The 27,829-nt window shown below is 52.9% G+C and overlaps 1 protein-coding gene across 5 annotated transcripts; it reads right to left on the bottom strand.

Moving 5' to 3' along the window:
* Window positions 1-141: 141 nt before the first annotated feature.
* LOC105495546 (hepsin) lies at window positions 142-26,637 on the bottom strand. Of its 5 annotated transcripts, none has more exons than XM_011765250.2 (13): window positions 26,459-26,637; window positions 25,811-25,880; window positions 18,436-18,537; window positions 18,311-18,352; window positions 7,952-8,081; window positions 7,758-7,880; window positions 7,587-7,627; window positions 7,244-7,409; window positions 6,940-7,130; window positions 1,371-1,466; window positions 1,035-1,177; window positions 683-847; window positions 142-466 (listed from the first exon to the last, which is right to left on the bottom strand). In XM_011765250.2, the coding sequence occupies exons 2-13, from the start codon at window positions 25,824-25,826 to the stop codon at window positions 428-430; spliced, it is 1,254 nt and encodes a 417-aa protein (XP_011763552.1). In that variant the 5' UTR covers window positions 25,827-25,880; window positions 26,459-26,637; the 3' UTR covers window positions 142-427. The 5 variants fall into 5 exon arrangements, with proteins under 5 accessions (XP_011763552.1, XP_011763548.1, XP_011763547.1 ...); XM_011765246.2 differs by having other exon boundaries at window positions 25,811-26,025; window positions 26,459-26,611; XM_011765245.2 differs by lacking the exon at window positions 142-466 and having other exon boundaries at window positions 473-847; window positions 25,811-26,025; window positions 26,459-26,599.
* Window positions 26,638-27,829: the final 1,192 nt, after the last annotated feature.

Here is a 27,829-nt window from a genome sequence, read left to right as displayed (position 1 = left end):
AACCAACTAAAATCTTATATCTAAAATCAGTGGTAACTGAGGGACCCACACTCTCTGCCTGATTTGCGCCAGGTCCTAATTCTTCTCCCTCCCGCCAAAACGTCCTCATTGCTGTGTACATTTGTAAGCTCAGAGGCCGCATTAATCAAAACCATCTTTATTATTTAAAGAGCATCCCGTCATCAGGGGCACCTAGAGAGGAGTCCCAGACAGCAGAACAATATTTACACGGGGGTCAGGAGGGTGAGGTCGGGTGGTCTCGGGGCTGAGTGGGCCCGCCACTGTGGAAGAAATGACCCTGGAGGGAGGGTGTCCTTGGACCTGTGGACCGGGCCCAAGAAGAAAAGTGTCCCATCCTAGGCCCAGCGTGGATCCCACCACCAAGATCACCTCGGGCCCTGGAGGCTGCGCAGCGAGAAGCCACCGGTCAGAGCTGGGTCACCATGCCGCTGGCTTCGGAGTGAGTCTGGGGAAAGACAGCTGGCGGCTCCCGAGGTCTGAGAGGCTTCCATATCCCACCACTGGCCTCCCTTCCCCAGGAGCCCTTCAAAGTCCATCTGTTCCCGAGGGGGGCCCTCTTCTAGGCCTGAGCGTAGGTCTCCTAAAACAAATCTCTGCCTCCCTTTCCCCATTAGAGGCCCAAACATCCCCACCCTGGTTCCCATCTGGGCCCAACTTTCACCTTTATGGCCTGGAAGATCCACTCCCGGAAGTCACTGACTTTGGTGTAGACGCCTGGCTTCTGGGCCAGGGCACAGCCAGTGCCCCAGCTCACAATGCCACACAGCCGCCAACGTGGCGTCCGAGAGATGCTGTCCTCACACACAAAGGGACCACCGCTGTCACCCTGGGAGGGGAGAGGGAGGCCTGGCTAGGGGCCAAGGTGGTTGGACAGGAGGCGCCCCTCGGGATGACCATGGGCTGTGGCCCCAGAGCCCTCAGGCTTTTAGATAGGGAGCCCAACCACCCACTCCCCTGCGTCTCCATCCCTGGGGTGGCAGCAGCCAGGGGGCTGCCCCTACAGAGTCCCTCACCTGGCAGGCATCAATGCCACCCTCGGGGTAGCCAGCACAGAACATCTTGGGCTTGATCTGGTTTCCATAGAAGTCAGCGCCATTGCAGACATCATTGCTGATTATGGGGACTCGAGCCTCCTGGAGTACCCCAGCCTGTTGGCCTGGGGGTGTGCAGGCAAGGCTGGCCAGAGCTGGGGGGTGTACATATCCCCCTTCCCTCCTGGTGCCCACCCCATTCCCCTCAGCATCCCTACTCCTCATGGTCAAGACTCATCCAACCGGCCACACTGCCCATCCCCAGCCCAGTTCAGAGTCTCCCAAACAGTGGCATCAGAGGCAGAGGACAGGACTCACCATAGTACTGCGTGTTGCCCCAGCCCGTCACGGTACAGATCTTGCCATCCACCAGGGCCTGGCCAGCAGCTGGGAGGCACACAGGCTGGATGTATTCTGTGAGAGAGACCATGCTGGTCCAGCCCCCGCTGGGCTGCCCCACCTGGTACAAACCTCTGTCTAGCTCCCACCATGGCCCCTAACACACCCTGCCCTCTGTCCTTTTAAAATAACCACAATAGGCCAGGCACGGTGGCTCATGCCTGTAATCCCAGCACTTTGGGAGGCCGAGACAGGAGGATCACTTGAGGTCAGGAGTTTGAGACCAGCCTGGCCAACATGGCGAAACCTCGTCTCTACTAAAAATACAAAAATTAGCCGGGCATGGTGGCACACACCTGTAATCCCCGCTACCTGGGAGGCTGAGGCAGGAGAATCACCTGAACCCAGAAGGTGGAGGTTGCAGTGAGCCGAGATCGCGCCATTGCACTCCAGCCTGGGCGACAGAGCAAGACTCTGTCTCAAAAACAAACACACAAACAAACAAAAAAACCACAACAGAAGTTGCCATCTACCGAGAACTCATTGCATACTAGGCGCCTTCCTGCACCATTTTCTTTAATCTTCCATCAGTCCAGAGAGGTAAGGTCTGTATTATCCCATTTTACAGAGGGGGAAAATGAGGCCAAGTCATGTGTCCAAAGTTTTATAACAAGTCTGTTTTAACACAGCTTTTCTTTTTCTTTTTCTTTTTTTTTTTTTTTTTTTTGAGACAGAGTCTCGCTCTGTTGCCCAGGCTGGAGTGCAGTGGCGCGATCCCGGCTCACGGCAAGCTCTGCCTCCCGGGTTCAAGAGATTCTCCTGCCTCAGCCTCCAGAGAAGCTGGGACTATAGGCGCCCGCCACCACGCCTGGCTAATTTTTTTGTATTTTTAGTAGAGATGGGGTTTCACCATGTTAGCCAGGATGGTCTCGATCTCCTGACCTTGTGATCTGCCCACCTCGGCCTCCCAAAGTGCTGGGATTACAGGTGTGAGCCACCACGTCTGGCCACTTGTTTTCATTTCTAAGCCTGCAGTGTCACCCAGGCCAGAGTGCAGTGGCAGGAACATGGCTCACTGCAGCCTCGACCTCCTGGGCTCTAGCAATCCTCCTGCCTCAGCCTCCCAAAGCATTGGTATTACAGGTGGCAGGTGCCTGTAATCCCAGCTACTCGGGAGGCTGAGGCAGGAGAATCGCTTGAACCTGGGAGGCAGAGGTTGAAGGGAGCCAAGAGTGCACCATTGCACTCCAGGCTGGGCAACAGAGCAAGACTCTGTCAAAGAAAGAAGGAAAGAAGGAAAGAAAAGAAAGAGACTCCTGGCCGGGCGCGGTGGCTCAAGCCTGTAATCTCAGCACTTTGGGAGGCCGAGACGGGCGGATCACGAGGTCAGGAGTTCGAGACCATCCTGGCTAACACGGTGAAACCCCGTCTCTACTAAAAAATACAAAAAACTAGCCGGGCGAGGTGGCGGGCGCCTGTAGTCCTGGCTACTCGGGAGGCTGAGGCAGGAGAATGGCGTAAAAACCCGGGAGGCAGAGCTTGCAGTGAGCTGAGATCCGGCCACTGCACTCCAGCCTGGGCGACACAGCGAGACTCCGTCTAAAAAAAAAAAAAAAAAAGAAAGAGACTCCTATCTTGAGACATTTGACTTCCACCTGTCAGAAGATCATAATAATAAATACACAGGTCTACACAGAGAATGGCACCCCTGAGATGTGGTGTCCTTGTGCTGTGCACAACCTATGCAAGGGTTCCTGGCAGCCCTGCCTGTTGCCTACAGCCTGCTGATGACATCACCTGCCTGAGTCTTCCAGCTCTCAGACGTATAATGGAAATAATAATCACTTATCCCCAGAAGTTGTAGTGAGAAATTGGTGAGTCATTGAGTAGCATGCCAGGCAAACAGCAAGTGTTCATATAACTAGTAAAAGTATTAACAACAGTAGCAATTGCTGCTAACATTTACCAGTGTTCACTATGTGCCGGCAGTCCTCTAAGCTCTTTACTCATATTAACCCTTTTAATTGTCTCGATAACCCTGGGAAGTCATTTTACAGATAAGGGAAACTGAGGCACAGTGAGGCGAAGCCCTGTGTCCAAAATCACGCAGTTGGCAAATACCTGAATCTGACCCCAAAGCCCATGCTGTGACCCCCTCGGCCCTGTGTCTGAAACCCCAGTGGCTTCCACCTGTCTACCTGTGTCCTCAAAGACACGTTCTTACTTCAGGGTTAACTCCCTCACTCTTTTCACTAAGTCTGAGAAGGGTGTGGCAACAATCTTGGCTCACTGCAACCTCCACCTCCCGGGTTCAAGTGATTCTCCTGCCTCAGCCTCCAGGGTAGCTGGGATTGCAGGCCCCTGCCACCACGCCTGGCTAATTTTTGTATTTTTAGTAGAGATGCGGTTTCACCACGTTGGTCAGGCTGGCTTCGAACTCCTGACCTCAAGTGATCTGCCTGCCTCAGCCTCCCAAAGTGCTGCGATTACAGGCGTGAGCCACTATGTCAGGACAGGGTTTGGTTTTAAAGAAAAGCATGTATCACTCCCTTCAATGGGAAACCAGTATCACAGATCATGAAAAAGAAAATAAACATAAAAATAAACATAATGCCAACCCCAGCATGGCCGGATTCTCCGTCACCACAGCGTGGGGGCCACAAGCACAGATTCCAGTGCCAGTCCACCTGGACGCAAATCTTTCCGTTTACCAGCTGTATGAATTCCTGGCATTGTTTGCCTTCTTTGGGTTGGGACCTTTTCCCAGGTGGTAAAACAGGATCTAAAGAGAACGCCCCCTTACCAGGGTGTGCTGGGGTTGCTGTGAGAACTAAGTGAGTCCATACACAGAACATGTTTTGAATGGTGCCTGGCACACAGGAGGCTGCGTGCCAGCATTGGTGTTCACTGCTATGTTTACCAGATTATTTTACTGTGTTGTGTACACTCATCATGATCGCTATTACTACTTCATGATCATCATTATCACCGTCATTATTATTATGTTTTGAGACAGGGTCTCGCTCTATTGCCCAGACTAGAATGCAGTAGTGTGATCATGGCTCACTGCCGCCTTGATCTCCTGGGTGACCAGCTGATTCTCCTGCCTCTGCCTCCCAAGTAGCTGGGACCACAGGCACGCACCACCATGGCCAGCTAATTTTTTTTATTGTTTGTAGAGACAGGGTTTTGCCATGTTTCCCTGGCGAGTCTTGAACTCCTGAGCTCAAGCGATCCCCCTGCCTTGGCCTGGGATTACATGCCCGGCCTATTTTTATTATTATTATTACAGTGTGGGCTGCTGAAATCTGAAGCCCAAGGCCTGTTTTTAATCCAAAAGGAAGATGTACGTGTTGGAGAGGTGTTAAGGACACATTGGCACCCAAGTGAGTCTTTCTCAGTAAGACCAAGGAAGTACTCCAGGGAATTGCAGAGGGAATGACTCCTAACTTACTTTCTAACTCTGATTCATTCATTTTTTAACAAATTTTCTTCTTATTTTATTAGTTTTTTGGTAACAGCTTCATTGAACTATTATTCACATATTACGCAATTCCTTTCAAAGGAACCAAGTCACTGAATTTTTGTATAGTCACAGACAAGTGCAACCATCATCATGATCGACTTAGAATCTTTCATCACCCAGACAAGAAACCTTGTGTCCTTCACCAGTCACCTCCCAATCTCCCATCCCCACCTCCCACCCTGCCACCATCAATCAACTTTCTATCTCTACCGGTGTGCCTATTCTAGATATTTTTCTCTCTTTTTTTCTTTTTTTCCTTTTTAACAGACAGGGTTTTGCTCTGTTACCCATGCTGGAGTGCAGTGGCACAATCCTAGCTCACTGCAGCCTGGAACTCCTGGGCTCAAGTGATCCTCCTGCCTTAGCCTCCTGAGTAACTGGAACTACAGGTATGCGCCACCTCACCTAGCTCATTTTTTTTTTTTTTTTTTTTTTTTGAGACAGAGTCTCGCTCTGTTGCCCAGGCTGGAGTGCAGTGGCGCAATCTCGGCTCACTGCAAGCTCCGCCTCCCGGGTTCACGCCATTCTCCTGCCTCAGCCTCCCAAGTAGCTGGGACTACAGGCGCCCACCACCGCGTCCAGCTAATTTTTTGTATTTTTAGTAGAGACGGGGTTTCACCATGTTAGCCAGGATGGTCTCGATCTCCTGACCTCGTGATCCACCCGCCTCAGTCTCCCAAAGTGCTGGGATTACAGGCGTGAGCCACCGCGCCCGGCCAGCTCATTTTTTTAAAGTGTTGGGGTCTTGCTATATTGCCCAGACTGGTCTTTTTTTTTTTTTTTTTTTTTTGAGACGGAGTCTCACGCTGTTGCCCAGGCTGGAGTGCAGTGGCGCGATCTCGGCTCACTGCAAGCTCCGCCTCCCAGGTTCCTGCCATTCTCCTGCCTCAGCCTCCTGAGTAGCTGGGACTACAGGCGCCCGGCTAATTTTTTGTATTTTTAGTAGAGACGGGGTTTCACTGTGGTCTCGATCTCCTGACCTTGTGATCCGCCCACCTCGGCCTCCCAAAGTGCTGGGATTACAGGCTTGAGCCACCGCGCCCGGCCCCAGACTGGTCTTAAACTCCTGAGCACAAACAATCCTCCCATCTCAGCTGGCCAAAGTGCCAGGATTACAGGCATGAGCCACCATGCCCAGCCTTGGACATTTCATACAAGTGGCATCCTATAGTACGTGGCCTTTGTGGCTGGCTTGTCTCATTCAGCACTGTTCTCAAGGTTCATCCTTGTGGTAGCATGAATCAGTACCTCATTCATTTCTATGGTCCAATATTCGCCCGTTGTATGGATATACCACATTTTATTTTTTTGTTATTTATTTATTTATTTTGTTATTTATTTATTTTCGAGATGGAGTCTTGCTCCACCCAGGCTGGAGTGCAGTGGTGCGATCTCGGCTCACTGCAATCTCCACCTCCCCGGTTCAAGTGATTCTCCTGCCTCAGCCTCCCGAGTAGCTGGGATTACAGACACCTGCCACCACGCCCGGCTAATTTTTGTATTTTTAGTAGACATGGAATTTCACCATGTTGGCCAGGCTGGTCTCAAACTCCTGACCTCATGATCCGCCCAACTCGGCCTCCCAAAGTGCTGGGATTACAGGCTTGAGCCACCATGCCCAGCCAATATACCACATTTTCTTTATGCATTTGTCCGATGAAACGCACTTGGGCTGTTTCCATCTTCGGGCTATTATGAATAATGCTGCTATGAACATTGATGTACAAGTTTTGGTGTAGACGCAGTTTTCATTTGTCTTAGGTATATATCTCCTACGCTAGGAGTGGAAGCGTTGGGTCCAATGGTAACTTCATGTTTGCTTCTTGGGGAAATGCCGGTAAGTTTTCCAAATTGACTGCACTGACCATTGATAGTTAAGGCTCACTTTGTGCTCCCTCGAGATCATTCCCCTTATTGCCAGGGATGCCTGAACCATAAGTTGATTCCCCTGTGCCCGTGGTCCCCTCCTCTGTCCTCCTGGCCTCAGGTCCCCAAGTCCCAAGGCTTACCCCTCAGACTTACCTGTGAGGGGCAGGGGACTGGAGAGGTGGACCAGGGCAATATCATTGCTGTTCTCCTCGCTGTTGGGGTCCCGAAAGGGAAGATAGCCCCCGTGGTAGACCACAGCCTGCACCCCCAGCTGCAGGCCGTGGGGAGAGGCCTGGGCCACGGCACCGGCAAACACTCGCCATCGGGACAGGACCCGGTTCCGCCTACCAGGGAAAGGGGTGGAGGGTGGCCACCTGCCTGGGCACAATCCGCCCCCCTCCCCACTGTCTCTCCGCTCCTCTGCCTCCCCCTCATCAGCACCATGGGGGGCACTCACTCCGGGAAGCAGTGGGCAGCTGTCAGCACCCAGTCCCCGGAGAGCAGGGACCCCCCGCAGAGGTGTGCTCCATCATAGCGAAGGCTGACTTGCCAGGGCCACCGGCCCAAGCTGGTGTCCCGGCCTCCCACGATGCGGTCCACGGGCAGCTTCCTGCGGCCACAGTCTGTGGGACAGGGGTCAGCCGGGGGCGGCGACAGGGGACTGGAGCCCAGGTCCCCAGAGCCCAGGTTTGGCCCCGCCCTAGGGGGTCTGAAAGGACACAGCCCCATCCTGGGGAGCCTGAGGGGACGTGGCCTCCCCGAGGGTCTAAAGGAGAGGGTTCTGAGTTTTAGGGTCTCACCTTGGCAGACGGTGGCCAAGAAACGGCCTCTGGGACAGTCACTGGGAGAGACGGGATTGGAGACACAGAAAAAAAGGAAATAGACCAATTAAGACAGGTGGAAGGAAAACGGGGAGAGGGAGTGCCTTGGGGGTCCGAGGTGTTGCCCCACCTGCCCGCTGCCCTCCTCACCACACGGAGATGACCTCCAGCAGCCTCTGGGTGTGTGGCAGCCTCCCCTCATCCACACAGAAGAAGCCTGACGTGCCGTTGGCGCCCGCCGTTCGCACGTCCAACTCGGAGTGGGTCAGTGCCCTGGGCAGGGCCGGGGTTAGGCCTGCTCCCCCACCCCTCCCGGCTCGCACCCCTCTGAGGGCCCCCAGTACCTGAGGAAGCCCATCTCCTCGCAGCTGAGTCCGGCTACCCTGGTGTTGGAGCGTGAGGAGCATAGCAGCCGCCACGTCCCTTCCGTCTTGTCAAAGACCATGAGCCGAGCGTCCGCAGAGCTGACCTGCACTGCAGGGTGACAGGGCCCGGGGCCGCCTGGGTCCCACAGCCAGGCTCCCCATGTGCTTCTCCAGCCAGAGCCCCTCCTGGCCTGTGCTACGGCCGTGTGGTGTAGACGTGAACCCCAGCCCACTGGAGGGCTGCAGCCCCCACATCCGTGATTGCATCTGGAATCGTGACTCAAGGACTTTTTTTTTTTTTTTTTTAAAGACAGGGTCTCGCTCTGTTGCCCAGGCTGGAGTGTAGTGGTATGATCTTGGCTCACTGTAGCCTTGACCTCCCAGACTCAAGAAATCCTCCCACCTCAACCTCCTGAGCAGCTGGGACCACAAGCGTGCACCACCACACCTGGCTAATTTTTGTATATTTTTTGTAGAGACGAGTCTTGCCATGTTGCCCAGGCTGGTCTCAAACTCCTGGGCTCAAGCAATCCTCCTGCCTCAGCCTCCTAAAATGCTGAGATTACAGGTGGGATTACAGAGCGCCATGGCACTCTGCCAGACCTAAGGACTCAGGACCGACCAATGAACAGCAGCCTTGGGGCTGTGGCCGGCCCCTCGGCAAACCAGGGGAACTTCCCTTTCCCCTAGAAGTCCCAAATTGGCTGCTCAGGAGCTGCAGGTCTGGAAGGTGACTTGGATATTCAGGAAGATAAAAAGACATTTAACCAAGTTCCCAAGAGAATCCAGCACAGAAGGCTGGATCTGTTAAGGGTCATCTTCACTCTCTTGAGGGAGAAAGTAAGCTAATATGGAGGAGAGCCAAGAGATTTCTGATAACATTTTATTTTATTATTGTATTTTTTTGTGGAGAAACTGGAGCTGTTTATTAGTATGTTTATCATTTGTCTTTGGCCACACTCTTAACTCATATAAAAAGACCTCTCACTTTATATGTACACAGATAGCATATGGAAAATAGAAGAACAAATTTGTTGCTAGTCTGTAGGTCGTAGCCTGATTTCTTCATATGAACTTTTCCATAGCTATATGGAGTATTATTATTATTGTTATATCCAACAGATTAACTCTCCTTCCAGAGTGATTTCTCTTTTAAAATATGTATTTATTTAGAAGGCCGAGATGGGTGGATCACCAGGTCAGGAATTCAAGACCAGCCTGGCCAAGATGGTGAAACCTCGTCTCTACTAAAACTACAAAAATTAGCTGGGCGTGATGGCAGGTGCCTGTAATTGCAGCTACTCAGGAGGCTGAGGCAGGAGAATAGCTTGAACCCGAGCGGCAGAGGTTGCAGTGAGCTGAGATCTTGCCACTGCACTCCAGTTTGGGCGACGGAGTGAGACTCCATCTCAAAAAAGTATATATATGTATTTATTTTATTTTTATTTATTTATTTTTTTGAGACAGAGTCTCACTCTGTTGTCCAGGCTGGTGTGCAATGGTGTAATCTCAGCTCACTGCAACCTCTGCCTCCTAGGCTCAAGTGATTCTTCTGCCTCAGCCTCCTGAGTAGCTGGGATTACAGACATGCACCACCATGCCTGGCTAATTTTTTTATATTTTAAGTAGAGATGGGGGTTTCACCAAGTTGGCCAGGCTAGTCTCGAACTCCTGACCTCAGGTGATCTGCCTGCCTCGGCCTCCCAAAGTGCTGGGATTATAGGTATGAGCCACTGCGCCCGGCCTTAAGGTATGTATTTACTTTAATTGACAAAAATTATATAGATTGATAGTGTACAAGATGATATGAAATAAGTATACATTGTGGAATGGCTAAATCAAGCTAATTAACACATGCACTACCCTTTGTGTGTGGTGAGAACACTTAAATTCTCTTTTAGCAATGTTCAAGTATATAATATATTGTTATTAACTATAATCACCATGTTGTTCAACATACCTCTTGAACTTATTTTTCCTGTCTAATGGAAATTTTGATTTCTTTGTCCAACAAGACATTTACATCTTTAAATTAAATAATATTTAATAGTTTTGGTATAAATACTTCTCATTTCTTAAACTTACCCTTCTACATTTTATGAAAAATAACTTTAATAATATAGTATACATAAACATCAGTTTTTAATATCAGAATTCATTCCCCATCTGATAAATATTTTTTTTTTTTTTTTGGAGACAGAGTCTCACTCTGTCACCCAGGCTGGAATGCAGTGGTGCAATCTTGGGTCACTGTAACCTCCGCCTCCCAGATTCAAGCCATTCTCCCTCCTGAGTAGCTAGGGCTACAGACACGCGCCACCACACCCGGCTAATTTTTTGTATTTTTAGTAGAGACGGGGGTTTCACCGTGTTGGCCAGGCTGGTCTCGAACTCCTGACCTCAAGTAATCTGCCTGTCTCGGCCTCCCAAAAAGTGCTGGGATGACAGGCGTGAGCCACCGCACCTGGCCCCCATCTGATAACATTTTTTTTTTTTTTTTTTGAGACGGAGTCTCGCTTTGTTGCCCAGGCTGGAGTGCAGTGGCCGGATCTCAGCTCACTGCAAGCTCCGCCTCCCGGGTTTACGCCATTCTCCTGCCTCAGCCTCCCGAGTAGCTGGGACTACAGGCGCCCACCACCTCGCCCGGCTAGTTTTTTGTGTTTTTAGTAGAGACAGGGTTTCACCATATTAGCCAGGATGGTCTCGATCTCCTGACCTCGTGATCCGCCCGTCTCGGCCTCCCAAAGTGCTGGGATTACAGGCTTGAGCCACATCTGATAACATTTTAAAGCCCCTTGATGCAGCCAGGTTTGAAGAATCTATGTGATTGTCAGTTAAGTGAGTTAATCATATCCCCTTTTGTTTTTAGCCTGTTTATTTTTTCTTTTTGTCTTTTGTAGGCTGAAGACCCTTGACTAATACACCAGATTGCCAATCTTGACTATTGCCAGATTGCTAATCAATATCTTGTAGTCAGAAAGAAAAGAAGAAGGAAAGAAAGAGAGAAAGAAAGAAAACAATAATGATCTTTTCTGCAGGACTTGTCAGAGCCTTGAATATGCTAACGTGCATAATTCTCCAAGCAGTGAATGGAGTATTCATTCACTCAGCAAGCGTTAACTGGACACATACTCCATGCCCAGTGAGGGGTGATGCTGGAGACACAGAGATGACCGAGACAGCCCTGGGCTTTGCTTTTGGCAAACCACATTATGGGGGATAGGGAGACAGATGGCCATAGAAATGTCATCCAGCCAAACACATCATTACAAATTGTGACATGAGGCAGGGCTGGAATATACGAGAAGGCTACAGGGAGCTCCCGGGAGACTGTTCATGTCTGGGGCTGGTTGGGGGGCAATTTGTGGTGAGAACAGATGTTCCCTGAAATCCCTCAGTCTGCTCCCCACACACCTCAGAGGAACCTGTTAACACCTAAGTCAGGTCACAGCCCCTGGGATATTGATTTCTATTTATCAAACACTTTGTACCTGCCAAGCTCTATTTTAGGCAGTGAACAAATCACCACTGCAATGAACAAATCAGACAAAAACCCTGACCCCTGTGGAACTCAAAGCCCAGTAGGTGAGACAGATCATGAACGGGACAAATAAGTAGGATATATTGTGTGTCACAAGATAGGAAGGGGCCACGGAGAAAAATAAAATGCCACCGAGGGAGGAGAGTGCCAGTGTGGGGGGTGGGGTGAGGTTGCACTTTTCAATCGCAGCAAGGAGAGTGTCCCTGGGAAGGTGGTGCAGGAACAAAGACCTGCAGGGGGTGAGAAAGTGTCAGGAGGTGTGTGAGATCAGCATGGAGACAGATAGACTTGCAGGTGCAAAGATCCCAAGGCTGGTGCGGGGGATTGGGGGGAGTTCTCCAGGAACAGCGGGAGGCCGGAGCAGAGTGAGCCAGGGAGGGGGAGATGAGGTGGGAGCTAGAAATAGAGCAATATCAGGGCTTTGCTGGTACCTGGTGTGAGGTGCAGCCAGGAGAGGGCCCTGACCTGACTCAGGTGGTCACCAGCTCCCTCTGGCGGCAGCACGAGCCACTACACCCGGTCCCCGTCTGATAACGTTTTAAAGCCCCTTGAGGCAGCCAGGTTTTAAGACCCTCCAGAATTGCCGGTTAAGTGAGTGAGTAATATCCCCTTTGTGGGATATGATTGGGGGGCAGGGATGGGAGCAGAGAGGCCAGGGAGGAGGTTCTGGAATGTCCAGCAGGCAGCAGGAAGGGAAAGGGGGCTGGAGCAAGGTGGGGGCAGTCGAGGGGAAGAAGAGTTCAGCTTTTGGAGAGGTTCTGTAGGTGGAGCTGAGAGGGCTTCCTGCAAGATCTGATTCATGGGTGGCTGGAGGAACTGGGAGGGTAACCGAGGGGTTTGGTCTGAGCCTGAAAAGATGGCTCGGACAGAGATGGGGACAGAGGGAGCAGGTTCGGGGAGAGATCAGCTGTGAACGTCTTTGTCCTTTCCTTTCCTTCTCCCCGCCATCTTTTTTTTTTTTTTTTTCTTTTTTGAGACAGGGTCTTGCTGCATCACCCAGGCTGCAGTGCAGTGGCACGATCATAGCTCATTGCAGCCTCAACCTCCTGGGCTCAAACGATCCTCCTGCCTCAACCTCCCAAGTAGCTAGGACCACAGGTGCATACCACTGCACCCTGCTAGTTTGTTTACTTTTTTATGTTAGGATAGAGCTGAGTGACAATAGCCAGGTTAGAATCCAGCAAAGCCTGAGCTAAAAACACCTTTTAAATTTATTTTTTTCTGTAGAGACAGGGTATTGCTATATTATCCAGGCTGGTCTCAAACTCCTGGCCTCAAGCAATCCTCCCACCTTGGCCTCCCAAAGTACTGGGATGACAGGTGGGAGCCACCACGCCCAGCCTTTTTGTCCTTTTCTCAGGAGCCTCCCGCCTGGCCTGGGCTCTGAGAGCACATTCTGGGAAACTGAGTCATATGAAAACTTGCTTTTGCATCCTCTTAGAAGGAACCTGGTGAGGCTACACACCAGCTGAGGGATCTTCCCACAGCCCCACAGGTCAGGATAAGGAGAAGCAGGACTTCCAAGTAGAACTGTCCCCAGCTGAGGACCTACTGTGTGCCCCCACCATCAACCAAGGCCTCATCGCACGCCCTAGGAGCCACAAAGATCATCCCCCATTTCCAGATGGGGAAGCTGAAGCTCAGAGAGGTGGAGTGGCTTCCCCACCACCACCAAGTGCATGAGAAGCAGGGAGAGAGGATTCGAAATCAGGTCTGAGTGACTTCAAACCCCAAGTTTTAACATTGCCCTGGACAGCTTCTCAAGAGACTTCCCCTCTGGAGGGTTAAACAACAGCACAGTAATTATAGCACTGGCTATGTTTACTGGGGGTGTCAGTGGGCTGGCCCCATGCTATGCATCCTATCCAAGTGGCTCTTTCAATCCCACAACCATTTTTTTTTTTTTTTTGAGACATAATCTCGCTCTGTTGCCCAGGCTGGAGTGCAGTGGCGCCATCTTGGCTCACTGCAACCTCTGCCTCCCGGGTCCAAGCGATCCTCCTGCCTCAGCCTCCCAAGTAGCTGGGACTACAGGCACCCACCACCACGCCCGGCTAACTTTTGTGTTCTTAGTAGAAATGGGGTTTCACCATGTTGGCCAGGCTGGTCTCGAACTCCTGGCCTCAGGTGATCCACCTGCCTCGGCCTCCAAAAGTGCTGGGATTACAGGTGTGAGCCACCATGCCGGGCCAACAGTGACCACTTCTATGCCCATCTTACAGATGGGAAAACTGAGCCTCAGAGGAATAAAGTTGCCCAGGGGCCATGGCTAACCAGCAAAACCAGGACTTGAACCCAGACCTGCATATTCCCTCTTCCTTCTGTGGGTCTCATACAAACCCTTGCATGTCTCCCTGCCTAATGTATTCAGCTATGGCTGGGACTGAAAAGCCACCTGGCTGGCCTGCCTTAATTATGGCCTCCTGCTCTGGGGTTGGGGCAGGGAACGCCTGGCGTCTCTGGCTGTGGGGTCCTCATCACACCATGAATTCCAAGGTCAAGGCCCAGGGTTTGAAACACCAACTGGGGCGGGGAGGGGGTTGGATTCTTATTTTATTTTATTCTATTTTAAGTTTGTTTTGAGATGGAGTCTTGCTCTGTCTCCCAGGCTAGAGTGCAGTGGCAGGATCTCAGCTCACTGCAACCTCTGCCTCCTAAGTTCAAGCGATTCTCATACCTCAGCCTCCCAAGTAGCTGGGATTACAGGCACCAGCCACCACGCCTGGCTAATTTTTGTATTTTAAGTAGAGATGGGGTTTTGCCATGTTGGTCAGGCTGGTTTCCTGACCTCAAGCGATCTGCCCATTTGAGCCTCCCAAAGTGCTGGGATTACAGGCGTGAGCCCCCGAACTGGCTTGGCCTGCCTTAATTGCGGACTCTTGCTCTCGGGTTGGGACAGGGAACGCCCGGCACCTCCAGCTTGGGGGTCCTCATCGCCCCATGAATTCCAAAGCCAAGGCTTGGAGTTTGAAACACCAGCTGGGGCGGGGAGAGGGGTGGATTCTTATTTTAAAATGACTGCTAACTGCTCTGGAAATGTGATTTCCAGAAAGTGTGAGGTTTTGGGCGGGGGGAATCACTTTATAGATGTGTGTTGGGGGAGACGGGAGTGGGGAGAGAACATCAAATGTCCCCTCTGGCTATTTTTAAAGTCACACTCTCTGCCGCTGTTTCTCACTTTTCAATTCTTTATTCTTGTTCCCATCATTTCAGACAACACAAAAAGGATGTTCTGGGTCACCTGGTGTGCCTGCCAAGTTGTTGGATATATTTAGAAGTGTGAAAATCCCAGGAAAAAAAAAAAAAAAAAAAAAAAAACGAGGTGGGGATACAAGCTTGGGGTTGCTTTTGTTTGTTTGTGTTGGTTTATCATTTCCCTGAGTTGTTGAAAAACCCAAGTACCACTACAGGGCGGGGGCGTGGCGCCGGCCAGAGCCCGGTATGAGTGCTCACCTCACGCCCGTCCAGCTGGAGGCCCATGACTCTCTAGTTCATCTCAGTGTTTTGGCTTTGGGTGCACTCACAACTCAAGGATTTCCTGAGCACCTACTATGTGCCAGGCACTGTCTGACCACAAAAGGTCCCTGCCCTCCTGGAGTTCGCCAGGAGTAAATAATTCACAGTGAGTGAGGAGGGTTTTACCGGAGTGGCAGGGACACCACCATAGGGTGAGAGGCCGTAGAGTCTGGAAGATCAGGAAGATCTTGCTCAATAAATTTCAAGAAAGAATTTCAAGAGTGAGAAACAAAAGCCAATGTCCACTGTGCTGGTTAAGAGCCAAGTACTGCATGGCTTTTTGTTGTTGTTGTTGAGACAGTCTCACTCTGTTGCTTAGGCTGGAGTGCAGTGGCGTGATCTCAGCTCACTGCAACCTGCAACCTGTGCCTCCCGGGTTCAAACAGTTCTCCTGCCTCAGCCTCCTGAGTAGCTGGGATTATAGGCGCCCACCACCATGCCCAGCTAATTTTTGTGTTTTTAGTAGAGATGAGGTTTCACCATGTTGGCTGGTCTCGAACTCCTCACCTCAGGTGATCTGCCTGCCTCAGCCTCCCAAAGTGCTGGGATTATAGGTGTGAGCCACCGCGCCCCGCCCAAGTACTGCACAGATTTTTATCTCCTCTTATTCTCACTGATTCTTCTTACCCCCATCTCACAGATGAGGAAACTGAGGCTGGGAGAGGGTAGGGACTGGTGGGAGGCCCTACAGCTCAGAAGGAACTGTGCAGAACTGAAATCTGCCTCCAGCTGTGAGCTAGAAAGAAGTGGGTGAGTAGAGACTTCTGTGTGAACACATCATTTGAGCGAGGTACTGGGCCCCGAGGGTGCTCGAAGCCAGTGTGAGGTGGGGGTAGAGAGGGGCCCCCACACTAGAAGCCTTGGAGCCTGTGATGGGTTGGGATTTTATCTCAATGCCACGTGTTGTCATGGAGGAGCTTTTGGCAGGGGCATGATCTCTTCGCTCTGTCTCTTATCTGATGTGTGGTCTCGGGCAAGTCAGTTTGCTTCACTGGGACTCAATTTCCCCCACATGCAAAATGTTGTGACATTAACAGCCCCAACTTCATAGGCCTATTGGGTAAAGGCTGCAGCCAGGGCCCGGCATACGTTAGTCTTCACTATGGCAATGAATTCAGCTGTTCTTTTTTTTTTTAACAAGTAATCAAGTGTAGACATTATATACAGTTGCTACGCAGGCTGCCTGGGTTCAAATCCCAGTCCTGACACTGACTAGCTCCATGACCTAGGGCAAGTCACTCAGCCTTTCTGTGCCTCAGCGTCCCCATAGGAAAATGGGTTGTGGTGGTGCGCACCTGTAATCCCTGCACTTTGGGAGGCCAATCTGAGAGGACTGCTTTGAGCTCGGGAGTTCAAGACCAGGCTGGGCAACATAGCAAGATCCCATCTCTACTAAAAATTTTTTAAATGAGGTTGGGTGCAGTGGCTCATGCCTGTAGTCTGAGCACTTTGGGAGGCCGAGATGGGTGGATGGGAGGTCAAAATGGGCGGATCACCTGAGGTCAGGAGTTTGAGACCAGCCTGGCCAACATGGTGAAACCCTGTCTCTACTGAAAATACAAAAATTAGCTGGGCATGGTGGCACGTGCCTGTAGTCCCAACTACTTGGGAGGCTGAGGCAGGAGAATCGCTTGAACCTGGGAGGTGGAGATTGCAGTGAGCCAAGATTGCGCCAAAGCACTTCTGCCTGGGTGACAGAGTGAGACTCCAGCTCAAAAGATAAAAATAATAATAATTTAGAAAATATATATTAGATGGGCATGGTGGCATTAGCCTATAGTCCCAGCTACTCAGAAGGCTGAGGTGGGAGAATTGCTGGAGCCTGGGAGATGTAGGTTACAATAAGCTAAGATCATGCCACTGCACTCCAGCCTGGGCGACAGAGCAAGACCCTATCTCAAAAATAAAAAACAAAAACAGGCTGTTGTGAAGACTTCATGAGTTGATACCATAAGATCCCAAGGCCTTGCCTGGTGCATACAAATGCCAAGTGCTGGTAATGATGATTAATGTTGATGTTGGCTTTCCTTGTCTGGATTTTCATTTCTGATTTTCGTGTGAACTGAATCCTTTATGGAATTAGATGAGGCTCATAGACATGAAAAATATATCCCACCACCCAGCCTCCCCTTTTTTCCTGCTGTCCTGTATCAGGGAACGGCAGCTTGAAGTTGGCATTTGGGAATATTCATTCATTCATCCCACAGTTAGTTTCTTTATCTATTTATTTGTGTGGCCATTCGTTCCACATGCCTGCAGACACACCTGCAGTGGGTAAGTCTAAGATCTGTTCCTGGCCCCTCATTCCCCAGCTGCATGTCCTCTCTGGTCCTCGTTTTGCATATCTGTAAAATGGAACTAATAACAGCAACTACCAGGGACAGGCGCAGTGGCTCACGCCTGTAATCCCAGCACTTTGGGAGGCTGAGGCAGGTGGATTGCTTGAAGTAAGGAGATTGAGACCAGCCTGGCCAACATGGTGAAACCCTGTCTCTACTAAAAATACAAAAATTAGCCAGGCATGGTGGTACATGCCTGCATTCCTAGCTACTTGGGAGGCTGAGGCAGGAGAATCGCTAGAACCTGGGAGGCGGAGGTTGCAGTGAGCCAAGACTGCACCATTGCACTCCAGCCTGGGTGACAGAGCAAGACTTTTTTTTTTTTTTTTTTTTTTTTTAAATAAACCCTGCCTCCTAGGAGAGTTCGAAGGGCCCACTGAATTTATACCATGCCTCCCCAACATGTTTTCACCATGCCCTGCAGTAAGAAACACATTTTTACATCCTGATGTAGCCCGTAGCTCTGTAGTCTGTGGCAGACTATCACATTGCTCGAAGCCTCAGTTTCCCCAACTGTAAAATGGGGAGAATAACAGTCCCACCCTCACAGCGTGGGGATGCAGTGGGATTATATGTATTTGGATGCAAAAACAAAACAAAACAAAAATTAGCGTAACCTTTGCTTACTGCGAGATGCACTGTGATAGTCCGTAATCTAATCTATTTCATACTTAAAAAAAAAAAAGTGGTTTTCCAACTCACTAATTTAATTTTATGAGGCACTCATGAGTAATACACTGGTGTCTGAAAAAGTCTGGGTTAGACATGTGGGGTGCTTAGAATAGTGCCTGGTACATAGCAGGCACTCGATACAAATGCACTATTATGATTCGCATTTCTGCATGCATTTGTACATTTATTCAACAAATACGTTGTTGAGCTCCCGCCAGATACAGGTGTCCTCCAGGGCTCCCCCAGAGGGTCCCAGCCTGCTCCACTCACCTGGGTAGAGCGGCTCCTGGTCACTCCTGAGGAGAACAGCCACTGCAGAGAAGGGAGGGGTGAGGGCAGGCAGGCTGGAGTCTGCAGGGGCCAGGGGAGGTCAGAAGCACAGGAACCACTCTCACCAATGGCCCAGGATGCCGCCCCGATGGCTGTCAGAAGTAGCAGGGTCCCTGCAGTGAGAGCTGCCACCTTGGGTCCGGAGCAGCATGGCACAGTCCGGCCACCTGCAACAGACACCATGCTGGGGCCACAGCCAGGCCTGTCCTCATTGCAGCAGGGTCTGGGCACGAGGCCAGCTCTGCCCTGCCCCCAGGGCTAACTTACTATGCCCAAGCTTGCCCTCCCTGGGCCCAGTTTTCAGAGGCCGGCAGTTGACAGGGCTGTCCCTCCCCTGCCACGTGAACAACCAGGTGCCCAGCTCCCCCAGGGTTCCAGCTGGGAGGCGGGCATGGCCGGGCCACCTGCCACCGTCTCTGCCTCCGCCCTGCGCTTACTGGCACTTAGGGAATGTCTCCTCCCCAGTGACACTGTGCTTTTGTATTTCTGTCTTTGCTTTGGGTCGTCTCTTCTTGGGACTGTGACTCCCAACCTTTGCCCTCTTGGTAGCTCTCTTTCCTGCCGCTGGCATTTCCTTGCTGCCTCAGTTGTATCTGCTGTTCTAGATACTTTGCCCCTAGATACCCCCTGAATCAGACCTCTCTCACGGTACCCAGTTGCAAGATCAAATTTGCCCCTCCACTTGAAAATCTGCCAGCCTCATTTGATTTTATGTGTTTATTTTTTAGAGACATGGTCTTGCTATGTTGTCCAGGCTGGTCTCAAACTCCTGTGCCGAAGCGATCTTCCTTCCTCAGCCTCCCAAAGTGCTGAGACTACAGGAGTGAGCCATTGCACCTGGCCAGCCCCATTTAAAAATATTGACCCAACCCCTTCCTAGCTGGGATGCAAGCCAGGTGCCATCCTATCTTTGAGCCTCAACTTTCTTATCTATTAAATGGGCATCCACTGAGCACCTACTTGTAAAAATAATAATTTAAAGTTATTTTCAAGAAGAAGAAGAATAGCCCAAATTGTATAGATACCTCCTAGGTGCTAAGCACTGCTCTAAATACATCAGCTCATTTAGTCCTTATTTCAATCCCACAGCTATGATTCCTGTCTTTCAGATAGCTCAGAGAAGGGGGGTCACGTGCCCACGGTGACAGCCTGGAAGAGGCAGAACAGCGTCCTGAACCCTGAGCAGGTTTGATGCCAGGTCCCCTGTGTACAACCACGAAGCCATCCAGTCTGTCACTGTGCGGAAGTGCCTGGCACATAGCAAGTGCTTTATAAATGCTTTATAAATCATTAGAGCTGTGTGGGCCTGAGCGACTCCCCTCCCCTCTCTGAGCCTCAGCCTCAGCCTCAGTTTTTTCTTTTTTTCTTTTCTTTTTTTTTTTTTTGAGACGGAGTCTCGCTCTGTCGCCCAGGCTGGAGTGCAGCGGCCGGATCTCGGCTCACTGCAAGCTCCGCCTCCTGGGTTGGCGCCATTCTCCTGCCTCAGCCTCCTGAGTAGCTGGGACTACAGGCGCCCGCCACCTCGCCCGGCTATTTTTTTGTATTTTTTTAGTAGAAACGGGGTTTCACTGTGTTAGCCAGGATGGTCTCGATCTCCTGACCTCATGATCCGCCCGTCTCGGCCTCCCAAAGTGCTGGGATTACAGGCTTGAGCCACCGTGCCCGGCCAGTTATTTCTTTTCTTTTTTTCTTTTTTTTTTTTTTTTTTTTTTTTTTTTTTGAGACGGAGTCTCGCTCTGTCACCCAGGCTGGAGTGCTGTGGCCGGATCTCAGCTCACTGCAAGCTCCGCCTCCCGGGTTCCCGCCATTCTCCTGCCTCAGCCTCCCGAGTAGCCGGGACTACAGGTGCCCGCCACCGCGCCCAGCTAGTTTTTTTTTGTATTTTTTAGTAGAGACGGGGTTTCACCGTGTTAGCCAGGATGGTCTCGATCTCCTGACCTCGTGATCCGCCCGTCTCGGCCTCCCAAAGTGCTGGGATTACAGGCTTGAGCCACCGCGCCCGGCCAGTTTTTTCTTTTCTTTTTTTCTTTTTCTTTCTTTTTTTTTTGGAGACAGGGTCTCACTGTGCTGCACAGGCTGGAGTGCAGTGGCGTGATCATGGCACGCTGCAGTCCCAAGCTCTCGGGCTCAGGTAATTCTCCCACCTGTCAGTCTCCTGAGTAGCTGGGATTATAGGCGCACACCACCACATCCGGCTAATTATTGTATTTTTTGTAGAGACGGGGTTTGCCATGTTGGCCAGGCTGGTCATGAACTCCTAGACTCAAGCTATCTGCTTGCCTCAGCCTCCCAAACAAAGTGTTGAGATTGCAGGTGTGAGCCACCACGCCTGACCCTCAGTTTTTTCATCAGCCTAATGGAGCTTTATTTGTTTACCATCCTACTGAGCATCCGCTGTGTGCCTGGCACCTTTCTAGGTTCCGGGAACATAACCCAAAGAAGACAGATAAGGTTACGGCTCTCAGGGGTTCACATTCTCATGCGTGTGGGTGGGGAGTGGGAGACATTAACAAGGAAAAAAGTAAATGAACCCGATAATTTCCAGATTGTGGCAGAGGCTGTGAGGAAAACCGTGCAGGCTGGGGGCAGCAAATGGGCTGCTGCAGGGGGATCAGGGATCAGAGGGCCTCCCCTAGAAGAGACTTCTGAGCTAAGCTCTGAAAGGTGAGGTGCCAGCCATGCACAGACCGCAAGGAAGGGCACTGTGGGCAGAGGGAACAGCACAGGCAAAGGCCTTGAGGCAAGAATAAGCAGGCTCTGTTATGTCAGAGGCTGGAGAGGCCATCGAGACGACCAGATGGCCGGAGCTTGGGGAAGGTAGTGGGAACCAAGGCTGGGGCCAGCTGGGGAGGCCTGGTGGCACAGGAAAAGGGATTTTATTCCCAGCGCAAAGAGGTCCTGGAGATTAAAAGCCAACCGCTTCACTAGGGATTATAAGAGGACCAAAGAGTAAAGGCTGCTGAAAGCCTTCAGCTGGGCCTGGCTTGGGCTCAACTGCCCTTGGCAGCCTCAAAGCACCCCCGGGGCAGCAGAAGCTCCCAGCTCTCCCATCTGTGCCCATGGTGGTGTGGTTGGTGAGCACGGCACCAGGCCAGTGCCCGGAACAGAGCAGGGAGTGGTATAGGACCTTCCCGGGGTGGACATTATCTGGGTGTCTTAAGAATTTGAGAGCTCAGCTGGGCGCGGTGGCTCACGCCTGTAATCACAGCACTTTGGGAGGCTGAGGTAGGCAGATCACAAGGTCAGGAGTTCAAGACCAGCCTGGCCAATATGGCAAAACCCCATGTCTGCTGGGAATACAAAGATTAGCCGAGCATGGTGATGGACGCCTGTAGTCCCAGCTACTTGAGAGGCTGAGGCAGGAGAAATGCTTGAATCCGGGAGGCGGAGGTTGCAGTGAGCCGAGATCGGGCCACTGCACTCCAGCCTGGGAGACAGAGCGAGACTCTATCTCCAAAAAAAAAAAAAAAAAAAAAAAAGAATTTGAGAGCTCAGGTGGGGCACGGTGGCTCATGCCTGTAATCCCAGCACTTTGTTTGGGAGGCTGAGGCAGGTGGATCACTTGAGGTCAGGAGTTTGAGATCAGCCTGGCCAACATGGTGAAACCCTGACTCTACTAAAAATACAAAAATTAGCTGGGCGTGGTGGCAGGAACCTGTAGTCCCAGCTACTTGGGAAGCTGAGGCAGGAGAATCGCTTGAACCCAGGAGGTTGGAGGTTGCAGTGAACCAAGATTGCACCACTGTACTGTAGCCTGGGCAACAGAGCAAGATTCTGTCTCAAAAAAAAAAAAATTTGAGAGCTCAGTGGCTCCCATCAAGGCATGAGGGAACACTGTCTTCCCCAAAGAGGCCCCAGTGGGCCAGACTGGCCCAGCTACTGCTGGCTGACCCCTGCCTGTCCTGCAAGGGGCTCTCAGGCCTGCCACCCCCAACTCTGCCCAGGACCATTCTCCAGGTTCCGGCGGGAGGTCTTGCCTCCCCACAGCCATGGGGCTGGTCTTGCTTCCTTTGTTTTCAGCTGTGCCTGCCAGGGCTCTAGGCCACGCAGAATGCAGCCTAGAGGCCTTGGCACATCTGGTGGGACAGGAAGCAATGCCACTATGTATGTGTCTCCTAGGGTGAGAGGAAGAACCTCCTTCCATGCTGCATGGTTCAGAGGACTTCAGTGTCTCCAGTGGGACAGGAAGCATCTGCATCCTGGAGTTCCCCCAGTACGACAGGCATCCTCCCTGCATGTCTCTACAGGGACAGGCAGCATCCTCATCTGGCCCAGGGTGTGGGACGCATCCTCATCCTCCTCCCTGCGTGTCTCTACTGGGACAGGCGACATGTCATCATCAATTATTTGATCCCAGCAGCAGGGCCATTTCCCTCGGTAAGCCAGACCTCCGCCACCCCCATGTCTCCCTGAGACTCTCTGCCCCTGCTTTCTCCAGGCCCCTCTGGCTGCCTTGGGTCTTGCCACAGGTCAGTTCTTCCACCTCCACCATTTGGCTGCAAAGACCCCCACACGTGACACCTTTGGCTCTCTGGCTCTGAAAATCCACTCAACTGGTGGCTGTGTGTCTCGGGCCTCATCTTACATGACTGCAGCTTCCTGAATCTCCTCTTTGGACTTCCGGGACACTACGTACATCTGATTTTCCTTCCTGTCTCTGTCTCCACCCACGCTCTACCTACTCAGTAAAATGTGGAGTTTGTAGGGCTGGCCGCAGCCTCCCCCTACTGCTCCCTACCCCTAAGTCTGTCTCATCCACCTCTGTGGACTCAGTTTCCCCTCTGTCCCCAGCCCTAGACGGTCTTCCAGGTCCCAGGTCAGGGTTCCTGCAGTCCTTTAAATACCTTTTTAATACCTTTCCCTGGGACCTCCTAGGCTCTTTGCTCCTACCAGGTCCCAGAATGACCTCAATGTCTCCCTAAGTATATTCTTCCTCCCAGGTCCTGTCTCAGAGGCCGGCCCTCACTCCTAGGACCATCCTCGTCTGCATAACATTCCCCTCCCCCCACAGCCTGCCAATCCTCCTGAGTGACTCTCCTTCTCCCGGTTCCTTCTCTCCCTCCATCTCCACCTTGCTCCAGCCCCATCCAACTGGTGGGCTCAATCTCCCTTCTAGCCCACCCTCCACACGGAGGTTTGGGGAACCTACTGAGACACCAAATCCAACCTGTCCCCTCTTTACCTATAGAGCCCTCTGTGACTCCTTAGTACCCCCAGGACAGCTTAAGTCCCTCAGCCTGGCATTTCCAGCCCCACTAGGGTATAAGCATGGCTTTTAGAGAATTGGAAGTATGTTTACCCCAATTCCCAGACAACCATGTGGCTCATTATCAGGCACCAGAGAGAGCTTCCAAAAACAACCCAAACAGTAGAACTTGTGAAATACAAGTTAGACAAGAGAAGCAGGGACTAACCACTGGCGCCACCTTGTGGAGAGACCTGGCACTGCGAGGAATTGGCCGGCTCTTCCTCAAAGCAGTCCCACCCCTGCCTGGTCCAGCTTGCACACCTCTTCTCCCACCCAGCTCCACTTCCAACTTCACCTCCAGAATTACCACAACTGGCTATGTGCACACCAGCACTGTGTCACCTCCCAGCTTCCCACAGAAGAGCAAGAGCCTTGCTCTTCCCTCTGCCTGGCATCTTTGGAATTGCAACTCCAATATCACCTCCTCCAATTCCAAGTTCCCAGGCAGCACCCAGAGGCCAGCAGCAATAACAGTGACACCACCAACAGCAGCCACTGCAGCCACAACGGATCTCAGAACCACACACGGACACACCGCCCTGCCCTAACCCCGTCCAGTCCTGCACAGCATCCTTAAATCCTTGCAGCTGTTCATGAGGAAGGCGCCGTTGCCATCACCCCCAGTTTATAGATGAGAAAAGGAGGCCCAAAGTCTGGCAGCCACCAAACCTGGGTCACCCGGCAAGTAAGTGCCGAATTGGAACGCTTCAGCATCTGTGTCCAGGTTTGACTCCCACATCCCCAGCCCTGACAGCAGGACTCCCCTCCGAGACCAGCCAGGAGCTGCCGGGGAGGCACCAGAGCCCACTTTGTGTCTGTTTCTCTTTGTACCCAGACCGTCTCTGTCTATCCAGACATTTTCTGCTTTTCTTCCCTGGCTCATTCACCCATAGGCCCAAGCCCAGGTGCTGTCCTTCCGGCAGCTCCAGGAAAGACGTTGTCCCCAAGGAGCTGGACTCTGTCATCCACCTGCTCAGCTAGGGGTGCAGTGCCTTCTCCTGAGTAACTGGGAGCCTGGGTGCCCTCTGGACCGCAGTTGAATGGTTTGGGGTCTGAATTGCCAGCTCTGCTGAGACCCGAGGAGGCCAAAGATCTGAACTAATCATTTCAGCCAACGCGCTCAGTGCTTCCTGCCCATCCTGGCATTTCAGGCCTCTCCCCACACTGTCGGACATGCACTGTCACCCTCTCCGTTTCACAGATGAGAGAATGGAGGCCCAGAGAGAACATGCTGCCTGCCCAGGGCCATACAGCTAGAAAATGCTACTGCCTGGGACTGAGCCCAGCTAGCCTGGTTGCAGGAAGAAGAGAGGGAGTCAGCCTTAGCTAGGAGAAGGCGGAAAGAACAGGCCACCCCTCCATGCGCCCCTCCAGCTGGGTCCCGTGTGTGAGAGGTAGAAAGGAAGCCAGGCTAGCTGGGGGCTGCCCGGAGCCTCCCAAGAGCCAGCAACTCCATCACGCAGTCTCTCTCTGTCATCCTTATGGTGGTTTATCTGCCGCCTCTCCCCTCTCCATCCATCCAGGCCCAGTCCAAAGTCCTCCCTCTGCTCTTTTGCCCACAGTGCCAGGAGGTGGAGGAATGTCTGGAATCGGTGGGGGTCCTGGGTCTCTGGGACTCTGAGTCTGCCAACCTCTGTCATGACAGCTCTGGTTGACGGCATGTGTCTTATATGCAGAGCCCCAGCCAGTGCCTGGTGTGTCTCATGCACTCAGCAACCTCATGGAGGGAGGACTGGGATCCATGCTTGACCCAGAGGGAGACCAAAGCCCTGAGAATAATGTCACTTGCATAAGATCACACAGCAAAAAAGGTGGCAAGAGCAAATTCAAATGCAAGCCTGTGTGTTTGACTCCAAATCTGTGTCCTTAACCATGACAGCTACAGCCTCCCCGCCTCAGCCCCAGTAAAGGACAAGTCCAGGGTTAGCTGAGAAATCACTGGGGGATGAGGGGAAACTGAGGCAGCATGCCAGGAAGGTCATATAGGGTAGAAGGGAGGCTGGTGGTGGCACAGCTGCACAGAAAATGTAGTTAATAGTTAATCAGGTGGAGGAGGACTAAGAGGGGGTGGGGATACGTCTGGGAGGGGTGCCCAGAGAGAGGGGGCTCCGAAGAGTAGAGGGTAGAGAAGAGAGCACAGAGGGCGGGGCGCCAGGCAGAACCAAAGCTGGGGCTCAGGGAAGGGGACTCACCCTCCTTCTGCGCCATGTCACCGCCTCTTGTTAATGATTCCCTGGCTGACCTCCTGGGCCAGGGTGGGACCTGTGAGGAGATGGACGGGGAGGCAGGGCCTGGGGGAGCCCAGCCCAGCCCAGTCCTGGCGCCCCCAGTCCCAGGCGTCCATCCAGGCAGGCTGTAGGGACTGGGCATTGGCCAGAGCACGCCGTGATCACGGACGCAGATTGGGCTGGGTTCAAGGATGGGGTCAGTGTCTGACCAGCAGCGGGGGGACGCCTGGATTTGCAGGGCTGGGGACCCCCATGCCTAAGCCTAGTGGAGCAGGGGACTGAGGATCGGGTTTGAGGGAGAAGACAGCTGAGGACCTGAAATCATAAGTCCTGGGAAAGGAGGAATTTGGGGGCCAGGACTCCTTAGTATGAGGGAGGAGGGGCCTGAGGGCTGGAATTCCTGGGTCTGGGGAGGAAGGACTGGGATTCAACCGCTGAGTCTGAAGGAAGAGCAGGCCAGAACACCTAGGTGCTTGGGGGAACGTCACAGTGCACCCTCTTCAGGTCCCCGGGAACCCCTCCATTAGGAGGTGGGCATTAGGCTGGGTGGGGGTATGAGGGAACCCCTGTCCTCAGGGCTGGAACTGTGAGTCTGGGGGCCCTGGTCCTTACCCTGGGGTCCGGCAGGTGAGGGCGGAGCCTGGAGGTGGTTCCGGGGTCGGGTCAGTCTCCAGGCCTGGGCAGGAGCATGGTGGCCCCGCAGCAGCGGGTGGCCTGGAGGCAGAAGCGGTGGCGTGGGGCCTGCTAGGCCAGGCTGCCTCACCTGAGGAGGAGGGGGCTGGGCAAGGGGCGGGGGAAGGGGCGGGGAGGGGCCGTACCATTCGATTGGCAGCGCTGGAGGCCACCTAGCTGATGGGGCCGTGCTTGCGGGGGCTGGACCAGGCGGGCCCAGCTATGGGGCTCGCCTTGGACTTCCAGGGGGACCCAGGTGTGCCTGTCTGCGGGGGTGTGGGAACAGGGACACGCCTGGCTGACGACTGGGGGTTTAGGGAGAAAGTGCAGGCTGAAGGGTGGGGGTGTGACCAGAAGAGATCAGATGGAGGGCCCCAGTTGCCCTAAGCCCACTCCATCCCCACCCGGTGACCCCTTCCCCCTCGGCCTGTCTGCACTCTCCAGCCCCAGGTCCAGGCTGCGCCCGCCACTTACTGCACCTCTGCCTACTTCCCTGCTCAATTCCTGGGCCCCGACCCCAGCCCCAGCCTCTCCCGCCTGCCCTGCTCATCCTCCCCCGGCCCCTCCCCCGCTGCCTTCCTACAAGTCACGGGGCTGGTTTGCTTTGGCAGCCTCCGCCCGGCCGCAGTGACCTCTGGAGCCAGAAAGTCCTAGCACTAGATAGGGGGGGATGGGGGGCTTGGCCCGGAAAACACAGCGCTAAGGGCAGAGGCCCAGGCCAAGTGGCCGGAAGCGTCCGCAGGCAGATAACACACTGTCCCGCCAGCAGCCAGGCGCGGTCCACGTCAGACCCAGGGCCAGGTAAACACCAGACGCGCAGGGTCACTGCCAGACACCTGCCCGTGCTCAACCACACGCCGGACACAGTCAGCCTCGGCTGCTTGCTCCAGATAGGCCTCCCGCAAAACCGGCCCCACCCGCTTACCCACACGTGCCCGCTGTGCCCAGCCAAACCCATCTCCACCGCACCCATTTCCTCCACTCAGCCCAGGGCCCCTCACTGGGACACGCTGGTTTAGCCTGGCTTCCTCTGCTTTTCCATCCATACCTGTCTCTCCAGCGCCCACCTCTCCAGAGACCCACACTGCTGGGCACACCGCACACCCCATGCCACCCCTGCACCCCAGCATCTGCCTCCATTCTCTTCCCTCCACAGCACCCCCTCGCTTCCTGGCTCCGTTCTACTCTCCCTCACCCCTCATGGTCCCCGCCGAGCGAATGGCTCCCCCAACCCCGACACGGATCAGACATTAGTGTCTTCACCTGTGGGCCCTCGGGTAGGGTCCCTGGAAAGCGGGCTCTAGGATTCGG

This window comes from Macaca nemestrina, chromosome 20 (assembly GCF_043159975.1).
Source record: "Macaca nemestrina isolate mMacNem1 chromosome 20, mMacNem.hap1, whole genome shotgun sequence".
NCBI classification, from domain to species: domain Eukaryota; kingdom Metazoa; phylum Chordata; class Mammalia; order Primates; family Cercopithecidae; genus Macaca; species Macaca nemestrina.
This window is presented reverse-complemented; position numbering and strand designations above follow the sequence as displayed.